Consider the following 14,581-nt stretch of genomic DNA (forward strand, 5'->3'; position numbering starts at 1 on the left):
TAAATTGGATTCTAAGGTCGATTATAATGCCACAAGTAACAATTTAATACTGTTGCACTTAGTGACTGCCAAAGGGGTCATCACTCATCCGTCTATACAAATCTTTTGCGGTGAATGAATAACATACATTTTGGATTCTTTCAATATGAAGAGATTCTGTCTTATCCCCCAGATACACACTGGGTAGATTAGAGGATTAGCATCCACAGGGCTAATGCTAACACAGCTACGACGGCTACAGATGGCATGTAACACACACACAGACACACACACACACAAACACACACACAAATGTGCAAACACAAACTGTGCACACGTACACACCAACTGAAAGTGGGTCATAGTCTGGTATTTATCTGTTTGCCTTAATTACTATCACTGGTAGTAGGCAGGTTGTTTATCAGGAAGCAAATGTCTTAACTGAGATTCCACTCAAAAGAAACCCAAATGAGTCGTCTGATAAGGATATTTAGACTAAGGAATTACTGTCTCCAAAGTCGGGTTTATCACTGATGCTTTAAATCTGCCTGGACAAACAGATACAAGAGAAGGGGCACTGAGCTCTTGAACATCTGCATCCTACATTTCAGCTGCCATTCATCTTTTATGCACATTTGTTAATGTTTAGAGTCAAGACAAATAACACAAAACGTGACTTTGCGTTAAATGCTGTTCCTTTAAAAATGTGTTGTGCAAAGCTATTATGATGAGCACATTGCTGCGTGTTAAATGAATAGGCGACCATGTTGCTGCGAATGTAAAATGTGCTTATCAACTTGTTTATGGCTCAGGCTCAGCAGAGGATCATAGTCAGCTGAACCTGCCATACGCCATCCTCTCAACTAATGCAGTTATAAAATGACCTGGAGGCATATGAGTGTGTTAGCCAAGTGCATGATTTCGCTCACATGTGATTGTGATGTGTGCATGCGACATGACATCCAGGTGGTCTCTACCTGTTGGGTGCGTGTGACAGTGATTCATACTGGAAAGTCCCTGGCTGTAGCAGCATATGGTGTGGTGGATTAAGGTATTACGCAGTGATGCAGGTGACTGAGAAAGCCTCCTCTAATCGCTGATCTGCTAATTGATTACCTAGCCAGCGGCTCTAACCCTGGACACAGAAATTGCAGCAACTTAAAACCTTCAATCCTATTGCCTGGTGTCATCCTCCAACGTGACCACTCATAGTTATACATACACAGCACAAAAACAAACCACTTTATAGGGTTGTTGTAGTTCTATATAGCCATCGCTAGGTTACTACACTCACTGCACCTGGAGAACAACATTCAACATGTTTTTATTGATCACAAGACTGACCTGATCACATTCTAATAGCCTTACATAATGTTAAAGCATGGCCCCCCAGAGACCATCCCTCATGAGCTATGGCAGCTATTGATCGCATTAATCTGCTCATAACATTGGTTTATGGGCTCAACAAGCACACACCATGAATACAGTATATGGAGTCCCTTCATGCACAGGCTGCTTTGACCCAGTAACATTTTAATTAAGGGGAGGGATTTTAGTTTTTGGGGAAGTCATGGATGAAGTCAGCCATGATATTTCACATTTAGAGTCAGATTATAGGATCTGTGTTTAAAATAGGTCATAGACCTGCCACAGTGGACTCTTTGAGGTGGTCATTGTTAGTGTGGATTTTTTTGTTTAGTTTATGACATAAAACTGTCACTCAAATTCTGCTACTCCAATGGTTTCAAACCCTTATAACCATTTTCACCTGTGATGCCTGGAAACAAAGCTCAGTGCTCTCCTGAACCCTCAACACTGGGGATGGCGCTCAGTGTGGACACCAGGTGTGAACAGTATATGTCCAAAGAGTTAGTTAAGATGTAAAAAATATCTGGCCTGTTCCAAAAAAACATTGTCGTTATTCGTAAATTGTGAGAAAAAATCTCTCAAAATATCTTGATTTAAAAAATAACAAAAATATAAGGTAAAGTAATGACAGGAGGTTTTAAAGAGCTTTTAAGGGCTCGAAGAATATTTTATTGATTATGGTGAATCGCAATTATTGTGATTATGATAATGGTGACATGAAACATTCATATCACGCCATCCTAACCTCCTCACTTTTATTTTAGGACCCCTTGGAGTGGGTCTCAAGCCCTAGATGGTATCCATTTAGCTATAGCTTTAGGTCAAAGACTGATTGTGTAAGGTGTTTTACGGACCGACTTAAACACTACTGTCCACAGCTTCTGCTTCTACCACTCTTAACTCATTAAGTATTATTATGATGCATATAAAATTAATCCACTGATGGTAACTTTAATTCTTATTTTTGTTAGTTTGTTATCACATCCCCTACTTTCTATGGACCCCTTAGAGATCATACATAAATTTTTTTAATTAATATTTATAATGTATATTCTTAATTTGTATCATCTGTAAAACATCTGCACAGATGCCGTTGCTGTGCATTTATGATAGTAACAAAACAAGTCATATTATTACAGATGCACCTGTCAGTATTTTTGTTCAGTTTGTCGTTTATAACATGTACAGTAAATACGTATATATACATGCACTTTTGTTCACACGTTGCACTTTGTCTACTTTTTTTTAAGATATTTTTTTTGGCATTTTTATGCTTTATTGATAGTGTAGAGACGGAGTTGAAATGGGGCAGAGAGGGGAGTGACATGCAGAGAACGACTGCGGGCTGGAATCGAACCCGGGTCCGCTGCTGGCCGAGGCCCATGGGGGGGACGCCCTACCAACTGAGCTAAGGGCACCCCCACTTTGTCTACTTTCAATTACTTTTACTATGTAGCATGATCTGTAGCCTACTGTAGCTGTATATTTACTTTTCTTTGAAGGCTTAGCATTTGTGGCACAAAACAATTCTATCTCATCTTATCTTATCAATATCTTAAGTATGCCCCTATCTTTATTCTTTAGGGACACATATAAGAAACCATTAGGAAATATCTTAAAAGTGACAAAATGTAACTTTCTAATCAAACCACTGAATCTGATTGATCACAGAACCTAGTGTAACACATGTTATGGTCATTTCATTTTTTAATCTGTGTTAATTTAGAATGACTTTTATTCAGAAGAATAGAAAATCCCTGTCAATGTCCATTTCTACATTTGAATAAGACAGGTGGATGAAGAGGGGCATGGGGCATGGGTCAGGGTGGAGGAGGGGGGGTCACTATAATCTCACCTTTGGGAAAGTTGTTTGGTTGAATAACGTAGAGGAAAGCGTGGACAATGTGGAAGAGGATACCCACTGCCCCTGGCTCATAGTAAGCGTGTGTGTCATACACCGCCGCCGGCACGAACCCAAAGTCCAACGGCTCCACCGGTGGAGGGGACCGCTGTCTGCGGGAGTCCGCCTGCAGCTCACCCGAATCCCCGTCTCTCTCATCCGCCCACCGCTCGCCGCTGGTCGCCCCCCAGCAGAGCAGCAGGACGACCCAACTCGTCCACAACATGGCTCAGAAAAGTCCAACTATTTAACAAACAATAAGAAAAGAAAAGGGGAAAGGGGACAACCAGAGAATAGAAAAACTCCCAGCCCCGTTGGTGCTACGGTCTAACGGGGGATGGAGATGGAGAGGACACCTGTCCCTCTGCTCGGTGGTTTAATCCCCACAGCTCAGGGATAAATACGTCCAAAGGAAAAACTTTAAAACTTAATATCCAGTGGTTGAGTTTCCGTTACCAGTTAATTCCTTATTGTTTGTCGGTCCGGACTCATGACTGGCATCTTTACCGGGTGTTTCTTCGACGGCTCAGAGGAACCAAAAAGCCGAGGATGTCGCTGGTTATCCCGGTGTCCTCACGCTCACCGAGCCGGTGCCTAATCTCGCGTGCACGTAAAACCCAAAGACCGCTCGTGACCGCGGAGCGCTCGTGCCATACGGGAGCTTCTGTGGCGCGCGACACGGTGGGGTCCAGTCACCTGTTCAGGTCATCTTTCCTTTTACTAGCCTATACATTTACTCTAGACTAATTTCAAATTTGAGGGTATTGGGTTTTTGTTTTTTCAGTGCAAATTTATATTCCCGAATATTTTTAAATTATCATTATTATTATTTTATTTTTATTATTTTTATATCATTGTGACCTAAATGTTATAAACAATTCTATAGGCTACAGAGTCACCCAATTAAGTAATAACACATCCAAATATTTCATCATTAAAACACAAATATTATTACATAATATATATAACTAATATATTACTTTGGCTATTTTTTGCATAAAACATGAGTTCAACTGTTCTAAAACTGTTTTATATATGGTTTGCAATTTGGTAGGTCATTCAAAATGCATAATTAAAAAGATAAAAATGTATCAGAGAAGCTGCTTTCCCATGTGAGCAGACTAAACACATGCTCCTCCACCTGTACGTCTGTATTTTTACTCCCTCCTCACCTGAGCAGGCGAGGTCAGATTGTGTTATGGTATCGGATTACATGAGAGTTGAACTGGACAACCTCAGTGGTATGAATGGAAGGCAGGTCGTTGACTCTGCATTGGGGTCACTGAGCACCCGACCTTCAGCTCAGGTAGGCGGTCAAGGCCAGTGAAAACGCACAGGAGGTTCCAGTTCAGAAAAGGGAAAACCCAAAGTTCAGTTACAGCCATGGGTACGTTGTGCAAGGCTCAGAAAAGAGCTTTGAAGAGTGCGATATGTCAGCGCTCTCTTTCATCCTCTCCCACCTCCTCACATGGGTCACTCACTTTACATGAGACACAACACCACAGTTGGTTCAATGTAAAAGGTGAAATATGTTGACGTCATCATCAGGAAAACAGAAGCCATGTAATCCAGAAGCAGATCATTTAACTGAACCCTGAAAACAAGAGGAGTTCCCCTGTGTGTGTGTGTGTGTATGTGTGTGTGATGACAGACACCCCCTTCCAAATGTCCATTCAAGGGGAACAGTGGACTGCAGTGTTTGCCCTGTGAACAGAGGCTGCAGTGACTCCTTTCAGTGAAACACTCACCACTGTTCCTGTGCGCGCACACTCACACTCTCACACACACACACACACAGACACACACACACACACACACACACACACAAAGCTGCGTAAGAGAAACACATCACACCAGAAAGGGTTAAAAAACAAAAAATGTTTTATTCTCCTACTACCATGTATTACTCTTACATAGATAGATGGATGGGTTGTACATGAAAAATAAAAACAATGAAATATCCGATTCATACAGACAGTCTTTAAGTTATGAGATCCATCCATGCACTGCAAAATTTAGCCCCCTCTCTCTCTAACACACACACACACACACACACACACACACACACACACACACACACACACACACACACACACACACACACACACACACACACACACACACACACACACACACACAGTGTCATAATGCATCCACACTGCAGTCTATGTATTTTACTGTATTGACAGTCCTCCCTTAGTACAGTTGGACTGTGCCCCCATTATACTACCATTACATTTGAGTCACACAGTTGAGCAAAGAAACTCTTGTTCTGAACAATACCTGGCCATCCTTGAAAAAGGTCCATTAACCAAAATGTGAGGACCAAAACATTGTTAATAAAGAAATGCACTGTGTGAGGAATTATTTGTTTGCTTCCAAGTCAAGTTTATTTCCTATCTTAGGCTTCTGTCACTAGACCATAGACTTTAATTTGTCCTTTTTAACCTAGTTTCAATTTTTCAGCCTTAAATCTTTCTCAGGAAGCCAGAAATGAATAATGTTCTTGATGGTTTTGTAAGACAAAAGAGAAATATAAACCTTTTTTTTTTTTTTTTTTTAACAATGGAGCCTAAACTGCTTTTTTGGATAGAAACTAGAGAAATAAAGTTGCAACAGGGAAACAGATTATTATAATTTTTACTTCTGCAACATTTTTCAAAGATCTCCAGGTATTGATTTTTTCTCCATAAACCAATGTTTAGCACTGTGGCTCGAATGTAATGAAGTAGTGTATTGAGAGGCGAACACTTGGGTCTAGTTTGTCAAATGGTGTATTCAGCTTTCACAGCATCGGCAGCACAAGCATTTGGAAGGATCTTCTTCCAATAATCAATGCAAGCATCCAACCGGGATCAAACTCATAATTGATTTATTGTACAAATCTATGGCAAATGGTTCACTGCTTTCACATGATCACAGTGAAGATATGATACTCCTTTATGTTGTTATTTAGAGGTGATTCGCCCTCACACACGTTATCTTAATTATTTTTTTATATCACTGTCAAAGCATTGGAAAATATGTTGATGCCAGTCTCACACAGCATAGATTTAAAATGAGACCAAGAAAACAGTGGTTGAAAGCATGATTATCTGTAGGCTACACACTTGCATGACGATGGTACACACAAAGCATATTGAAAAAAAAAGAATGAAATGTTTTCCCAACTTGGAGCCCGGCTTGGAGTCCAGTTCAAAATAAATATTTGCACCTTTGAAAACAGGCACCATCTTATTTCAGTGCTTCAAAGTAACAATATCAACACAAACTGCACCATACTAAAAACCTCAACATTTTTTTATCTTGAGGATGTCGACTGAAGACATTTCACCCATGCAAGACTGATCTAGTGTCACTGCTGCCTTGTCTAACAGCTATGGACATCTGGGCCCATCATAGGAACTTTAAAATGTGTGTTGGTGTGCGAGTGTGTGTGTTTGTGTGTGTTTGCGGAACGATTATGAGATTTCAGAGATGTGTGAATGTGATTGAGAGTCTAATTCCTGCAGTTTAACATGGTGGATTTTAGAAAAAAAAAGATCTGAGTTTCTTCATAAAAACATAATTTCAAATATTAGAATTTTTGAGGGTTTTGAAATAAAAAAAGTACAAAAATTGACAAGTTCTGATCTCTCTAAAAACAACTGTGCGCCGTAGATTCGATTGTGCTTTTGAACATGTAGTCGCACAGTCCAGCTGTAATGTTCCTACGATCACACAGCGATCCGCAGTGAACACATTTCTCTCTTGGTGCTCTGCTCTAGCAGCGCGTACCAGTCCCCCCACCCATCGTCGTCATCAGCTAGCATAGTTGCGGGTTGCCTCGACATTCTCAAGAGTCTACCTGGTTGGTGGACCAGATGGAAACATCTGAAATGGTCTTTGATGCTCTGTAGTAACAGCTTCTTGCCTTGGCTGGTTTCGTCAGTCATAAATAAATAAATACTCCAGGGGCCAGGCGCACAAATCAATGTCTGGTCTGAGCATGCTCCATGATCCCTGGACCTGCCGGACTCTGATTGGTTGTTGTAAATGGCCTTCAGTCTATCCGGTTGCCACAGATGGTGAAGCGGTCTATTTCCAGTAAATCTTTCTTGGGGGTTCTGTGTCCCACTACGTCCCCTTTCAGTCCCGTGTCAACGTTGATGATTTTGTTTTCGTCCTCCTCGTCTGGCGTGGTCAGGAACGTGTCCGAGTCGCTCTTGGGGAGTGTGGGGGTGGAGCTCTCTGCCGGGTTGGGGGGCAAAAGGATATCTGATGCCTGTGATATTCCTCCTTTGTCAATTGTAGGTTCTATTGGGGAAAGAATGATAGAGTTTGTTATAAGCAGCAGATTAAAATACAAACATTGATTTCACAGTACTCGTCCACCAAAGAGCAAATGCAATCATAGCTTTTCACCTATTTCTTTAACAAGCTTTACATTTAAAGCTGAAGCAGTGTGCATAGTGTGTCTGTAGTTAGAGTGATACTCTGTTTTAACAAACTCATGTAGCTAATTAGCTAACCGACTGCAACGTGCATGAAAAGAAAATTTGAGGCATATCAAGAGTAACTAAGGATGGCGGGCCTTTCCGAATGCTCTAATTAGCAATTAAGTAATGCTAGATACTTAATTCATCCCAGAGAAGAAATTGTATTGAACTAAATAGAGAGATTGAAGAACTGATTCCTACCTTGCTGTGTTGAAGTGTTGGTGTGTTTAACGCGGTTAGCTTTAGAGTTTGCGCGGCTGGAGCTAGCTGAGGGTGGAGGGTCGAAGAGCTTTTCCTCCATTTTGGCGTTTTTGACAAACGTACAGGACGTCCCGAGCAGAATAATACTGTTGAGCACCTTGAGAGTGATCATCCTGCTCACACACACACACACACACACACAACACAGAGTATTATAAAACACATTAAAAACAGACAATAAGAAACACTAAAAAAAATACAACTTCAAAACTTGTAGAAGAGACTTGAAATGTACCCCAGGTAGAAGAGCAGGACACACATACAGGAGAGTGAACCCTGGATCTTCACCGAGCTCGTCACGACTCTGATCAACTGAAGAATGAAACACAAAACCCATCATCAGATGTAAAGGTTAAACATACAGGCAGCATTTCAACCTATACAAGATCAAAAGCTATAGATGTTTTCATTCAAAAGTCACTGACCAGCAGAGCCAAAGGAAGAGGGATGAAGCCCATTCTTCGTGAGACGGAGTCACTGTAGTCCGTGTACGCCTGGAGACACAATTAAGACATTTTTAATACATCACATCACATTACATAACAATATTTAATCAAATCATGACAGATCAGATCAGAAAATATTATACGTGATTCCCTCAAATTCGAATGTGGAGCGCATTTGTAGCCAAAATCACATTATATACTACTAATGCAACATAAAGACTGACTTAATTTGCACGTTATTATGCCAATTTAAATATGACACAAGAATAAAGATTATATAAAATAATGACAATAAGGAGAATGATGGGTTTAAAAAAAAATACATATATATTATGAATAAATACAGTGTAAGAATATATCAGTTTACTGTGTCTTCGTGCATAGAAAAACCTGCTAGCCTAGAATTTGCAGTTGAGTTGCCACACAGATATTTGAACATCTTTCACTCACATTTTTCTGTCGACTGCTGACAAGGTCAAATGCAAGACTGGCTCTGTACTCCCCGTATACCTGGAAAATGAAAAACATTAGTCAGTCAAAGTATCAAAATATCAGACAAATATTCAGTAAGTCACATTAATAGAATGAGTTATAATTGTGATAAACATTTATTTTTCATAGCTAACGTTTGCTTTTGGAGCCTCATAATTAGCTAATCCGTTTACTTTTTGCTGTTGTGTGTTAATGTAAAGTGAAGATATGGTATGGTTAGTGGCAGGAGATGAGCCAAACTGAATTAAGATACAGCCATTGTAAAAAAAGACAACAGTGAAAATGTGTCCATATGGATTAAGTCTGGATGAGCATGGACACACAAGTGCCTGAACGCTAACTACACGAGAGAGAAGTGTGTGTGATTAAGTTTGACAGTGTGGGTATAAAGGGGTTAATCCCTTCCCTGTGGAGTTGGTTGCTGTTAAAAATCCAAAGTAAAAATTCCCTGAAGGAAATTAAACAGGAAGAGAACACAAGGACCGGAGGAGGAGGACGGAAGCCGAAAAAGTCATGATGATACAAGAGAAAATTGCTCGCTGCTGACAGACAGTTTCCCTTTGATAATACAGTGTATCTGGTGTGAGTGAGTGAGTGAGAGAGTGTGTGTGTGTGTGTGTGTGTGTGAGACAATGAGAAACAGTGAGAACCACTGGTCTGAAAAACACTCAAGACACCTAGTGGTGGTCAGTGGACTAGGACAGAATAGAGAGATTGATTATCACTACTAACTATTAAGCCTCTACCACTGATTCCTGCAGTTTATATCAAATGTCTGACTGCTGTGTCATATCATATCTGAAACATTTGAAAGTACTGTACGCAAGAAGGACTCACATCAGCACTGATGTCGTTGAATTTGGTGATGAAGGCGTGCTTGACGCTGTCCACGGTGATCTCTGAGCCTATCACCATTATCACATCAGGAAACAGCACCCACATGTGGTCTAAAAGCAGACACAGAAAAAAATTAAATATCAGCGTCAATATTCAGCACCATATTAGTTATACAAGTCAGTAACTGTTCACATAGGAGCTTCAGTTAGAAGACCCCAGGGAGAAGTTGTGAGAAGCGAAGTGATGTCATTTTTAACTGTTAAACTAGCTGTGTTAACCTCAGTGACGTTATGTTTGGGCAGCGTTAGTTACCAGCGTTCCATGAGAACTGCTCCATGTTCCTCAGACAGACGATGAGCAGCAGGATGTAGTGGGTGAACCTTTCTTTTATGTCTGTGGGAAACAAACAAATCAATCCTGGATTAACCTACTTTGTACTCCCTGGACATGAGCTCGGTTCCACAAATTAACCTTGTACCAAATCACCAAGTTCATAGGGCAAGTTAAAAAAAAATCTACAGAGCGCATTGATATATATATATATATATATGGGGGTTTTAGACATCATTCACCACTTACCACTGTTCGACATCTGGAAAAGGTTGTTCTTCTCAAATTTCTTGAACACACTCCCTTTGATCTCCACAAACTATAAAAAGAAAACCAAAATATCATGGCTGAACTGGTGCTGAATGTTGTTTTTATTGAGTTAAAAGTGTCAGTGTGCTTTATACTCACGTTGTTTGACATCATGATGGTGAGCAGGGACTTGTTGTGGGAGTTGAAGGCTACATTAAGAGTGGTGGCCTGAACCATGATGAGGATGGCATGGAGAACTAGATGCAAACACGCTGAGGAAAACATTAAACTGGGGACTGTGCTGTGTGTCAATTATGATGTACATCTACTAATGCATGTTTCTACTGGTCTGAAACAAAACAGTCATTCATTGATTAGTGTGTTAGTACTTTCAAATAACTGGTTAAAAGTTGTCATCTTAAAGTTGAAAACATGAATACAGTTTACCATGAGAGATGACAAAGAAAACCGGTAAAAACATTAAGAAGCTGGAACTTAGTATTTGCTTTAATAAATATTCAAACAACTACAGCAACCCATCGTTCTTAGATTGGATCGAATGATTTCTGATTAATTTCCTGACGATTTACGACAAGATACTTTTTCAGTTTTTTCAATTCCTGTTCACACAGCAACAAGATACACAGTCTGGTATGAACTCAATTAAGTAGCAGTCATTGTCAGTGAGGATACAGACGTAGAGCACAGCCATGAGAAAGTGAGGAATCACGCCTATGTGCGCTCTCTTCTTCTCCTTTGGTTCTGTGGCCGTCCAGTACAGAGCGTCCAGGATGTCCTGGCCGAAGGATGAGAACAGACGGTCCGCCACCTGACAACACAGCAGAGGGAGGAAGACAGCAAAATGTAATGGTGGCAAAAGTCACAGTCCAATCAAAGCTGTGAACATAAGGAAGTATTATGTGCCTGTACCTCTAACATGTTGTATATGATGTAGAGTTTGATGACAGACTGTCCCCGGATCATGTGGTACATCATGGAGTAATCCACGTAGCTCATCATGGAGTAACACAGCACCATGATGAAGCCTTTCAGCATGTCACACACCTGGGCCGGCTGAAGCAGGCGCGAGCCACTGGAACACACACACACACACACATTATACATGGGAGAAACGTTCACCGGATAAAGTCACAGGAGACAGGTTACAATAATCCATTTATAAAGATTCAGAGAGAGCGCTCTGCTGCCCTCTAGAGGTTTAGAAAGGTGTTTCAAGGTATTTTTTTAAAATATGATTTATTCCTATAGTAGACCGAATAACAGGTAATGGAAATAATATTTGCTGGTAGGGGATGGGCATGTTAACAGCAACATCTGTACATCATACAACATACAATTATTAAATCTAAAACAAGGGCTGTACAGTGAATACAGCACTTAATAACAAATGAAAGGTTTTTTTAATGTGTTGGTGCACTTCTATGGGAAATTTTGAATGAAAGAAAAGCTGTAACTCATTGTGAAATATTGATTGTTAACATGGCCAATGATGAAGGATTAAGGAGATGAATTAACATTTGCATGTTTTTGTTTTGCTTTACCCGAGGCCACAGCAAGGCAGCGTGAGGAGCCGTAGAAGAGCCAGAATCACCCTGAGGGGAAGGAGGGTGAAGACGTAGAGAAAGGCATCCAGACAGAGGAAGAAGCCGAATACCATCAACTAAACACAATGAGAGAATCACACAGGTGAGGGAGACCATTTATATAAAATTATAACTGTGAGAAAAACAAACAATTTTTTTTTTCAAATTTGTTTACCTTCTCGAGCTCCTTGGGGATACGGAGGCAGGTGTAGACCCTCTCTCTGCGCTCTGTGTATTTGGCCTCATTGTGCTCCAGGAAGTAGCCTCTGGTGAGCTCAGTGGTTATGAATCGGACCAGAGAAAGGTCTAGGGACAGATAAGGACACAGGCAAAGCTTTGAACAAATACACTGAGACCCTACAGCCAAAACCAACAAACTTCTTATGACCTTGCTGTGGGGCTTATCAGCATCACCTGGAAAATCTAAGGTAAAGTCACCTACAAATGATGAAGACACCAGACACTCTCACACACACACACACACACACACACACACACACACACACACACACACACACACACACACACACACACACACACACACACACACACACACACACACACACACACACACACACACACACACACACACACACACACACACACACACACACACACAATTAGCATTCTTGAAAGTGAAAATATGAGACTCCTCTACTAATAACAAATATTGCATTTTAAAATATTGCACTAAGATAGGAAATACCTTCGCCATACAGCCAAACATATCAGCACAGCCAAACATTACACCCGCGTGTGAATGTTGAACATCTTATTCCAAAACCATTAATCTGTTGCTGTAACAGCCTCCGTTCTCATGGGAAAGGCTTTCATAAGAATTCTGGCTGCAGGGATTTGCTCCCATTCAGTCACAACAGGAGCATTAGTGAGGTTGAGAACTGATGTTGGGTGACGACAAGGCCCGGCTCAGGGTATGGGTTGAAGTTCATCCCAAAGATGTTGGACCAGTCAAATTCTACCACACCAAACTGGGGGAACTATTTCTTTATGAACTTTTCTATGTGCACAGGAGAACTAAAACCGGGCATTTATCGGATAGAAACAGATATAAAATAATTGGAGAGAGAGAGAGAGAGAGAGAGAGAGAGAGACAGAGACAGAGACAGAGACAGAGACAGAGACAGAGACAGAGACAGAGAGGGCAAGGTGTGACATGCAAATAAGGGTGCCAGCTGGAATCGAACCAGCAATGTTGTGGTGGTTATATGGCTTGTGCAATAACCACTCGACTACCAATGCGCACCAAGTATTGCACCAATGTCATATCAGACTCTTGGGAACACTTGCATAATAGACTGGAAGCTGGAGAAGTGCCAGTTCACCTTCTGGACACTGCTGAGTTGACCCTTACGCAAGGCACCTAAGGCTCAGAAGGGGCGTTCTCCTGACAATGCTATCTCAGGTTGGCCCAATATAAAATCGTTTAATTTTTTTTATATTTTACAGGCAATAATTGTCAACTAACAAGGTGCACAATGGAGGATCAATCCAGCAATGTCTAAAGCTTGACCCATAGCAACGATCTCTCTTCTGCATTCATGGTTGCATACTGTGGCTTAACGTTTTCTTTTGTTTTTGTCAAATTATTTCTACTGTTTTGTTTGTACAATTTGGTGCTGCACTACTAGGTCTACAAGCTGTTTTTATACTGAAGAAACATCATAGCAAGAAAAGCTCAAGCATAAATATTAAAATGATTGATGGCTGATCCATGTAGCTACTTTAGGTTACAGGCTCTTGTTATTATGCTCACTGAAATACTGTGTTAAGGCTTAGCATACGTGGACACTTCACTAATCGATCGTTAATGTTATTGGTATCTCCGGTGCTTCAACTACTATGACAAGACGGTCTTTGCACTCTCAACTTTGAGTGCAATGCTAAAGTATACAGTCTAACAAGTATAAAACCACAAAAGACAACTCCAGAACCATAGTAAGGGGGTGTGCGTGTCCGTATACTTTTGTCCGAATACAGTACGTTCCCACTCTGAGGAATGCGCCTGTGCCAAAAAGAAAAGAACAGCACGTCTTATTGGACAGAGAAGCAAACTGGTCTGCTGACACTCCAGGCTTATTTCATGCAGCAATGCTGTCTTGCAAAATGTCAGGAATGTTAATACCGTTCCTAATTTAAATGCTCGTGACATAAATGAGCCACCTAGCGTCACTTTAATTGAGCTCAGTGTTTGATCAAAACAGCAGCTGTGATGATGAAGCTAGTTACTGTAAACTCTGAGCCCAAAGCTGCACAGACTTTGCTGATTTATGATGCATTTGCTTGTTCAATAAACGTTGCACACACGGATAAACACACATACAATGCAGTAACGTGTTTTTTAAAGCAATAACTGGTTCGCTAGTAAACAAAAACACTACAGCAGCAGCTAGCTCGCACTGTCAACCTGCGTTCTGCTGCACGAGCTCTCACCTGACAGGTTACGTTTCTTGCCTTTACTGCCGCCATTCGTATCGTTGACTCTCAGCGTCTCCGTGAGTCCGAGCTTCTCCTTGCTCTTCTCTGTCCTGGCGGCCTTTCTGTCCCTCTCCTTGTCCTCCTCCTTCTCCTTTTCCTTCTCCTCTCCAAGACCTGACGGCTGCGAGTCCGCCATCTTCG

The 14,581-nt window shown here is 41.0% G+C and overlaps 2 protein-coding genes across 2 annotated transcripts in view; both read right to left on the reverse strand.

Moving 5' to 3' along the window:
• Positions 1-3,473, reverse strand: part of prom1b (prominin 1 b) — a gene marked incomplete at both ends in the record, with an annotated part of 23,441 nt that extends 19,968 nt beyond the window's left edge. The window contains one exon of the mRNA XM_080030017.1: positions 3,203-3,473. Coding sequence (XP_079886143.1) covers positions 3,203-3,473 — 271 coding nt within the window. The remainder of the gene's footprint in view (positions 1-3,202) is intronic.
• Positions 3,474-5,182: 1,709 nt separating this feature from the next.
• On the reverse strand, positions 5,183-14,581 carry tapt1b (transmembrane anterior posterior transformation 1b). The gene is made up of 14 exons (XM_080030019.1): positions 14,396-14,581; positions 12,120-12,250; positions 11,903-12,021; positions 11,271-11,433; positions 11,034-11,169; positions 10,500-10,597; positions 10,341-10,410; positions 10,074-10,154; positions 9,762-9,871; positions 8,883-8,942; positions 8,412-8,480; positions 8,222-8,298; positions 7,927-8,099; positions 5,183-7,543 (listed from the first exon to the last, which is right to left on the reverse strand). Exons 1-14 carry the CDS (start codon positions 14,574-14,576, stop codon positions 7,290-7,292), a joined length of 1,722 nt encoding a protein of 573 aa, XP_079886145.1. The 5' UTR covers positions 14,577-14,581; the 3' UTR covers positions 5,183-7,289.

Source organism: Ammodytes marinus (assembly GCF_949987685.1).
Source record: "Ammodytes marinus genome assembly, chromosome: 6".
Classification (NCBI taxonomy): Eukaryota; Metazoa; Chordata; class Actinopteri; order Uranoscopiformes; family Ammodytidae; genus Ammodytes; species Ammodytes marinus.

Bases quoted from the DNA above. Each gene is read 5' to 3' on its own strand.
- tapt1b (XM_080030019.1), bottom strand. From the start codon at position 14,576: ATGGCGGACTCGCAGCCGTCAGGTCTTGGAGAGGAGAAGGAAAAGGAG. The intron at 12,022-12,119 runs GTAAACAAATTT...CATTGTGTTTAG, and splicing joins TCCCCAAGGAGCTCGAGAAG to TTGATGGTATTCGGCTTCTT. The intron at 8,299-8,411 runs GTCAGTGACTTT...TTCATTCTTCAG, and splicing joins CTCTTCCTTTGGCTCTGCTG to TTGATCAGAGTCGTGACGAG.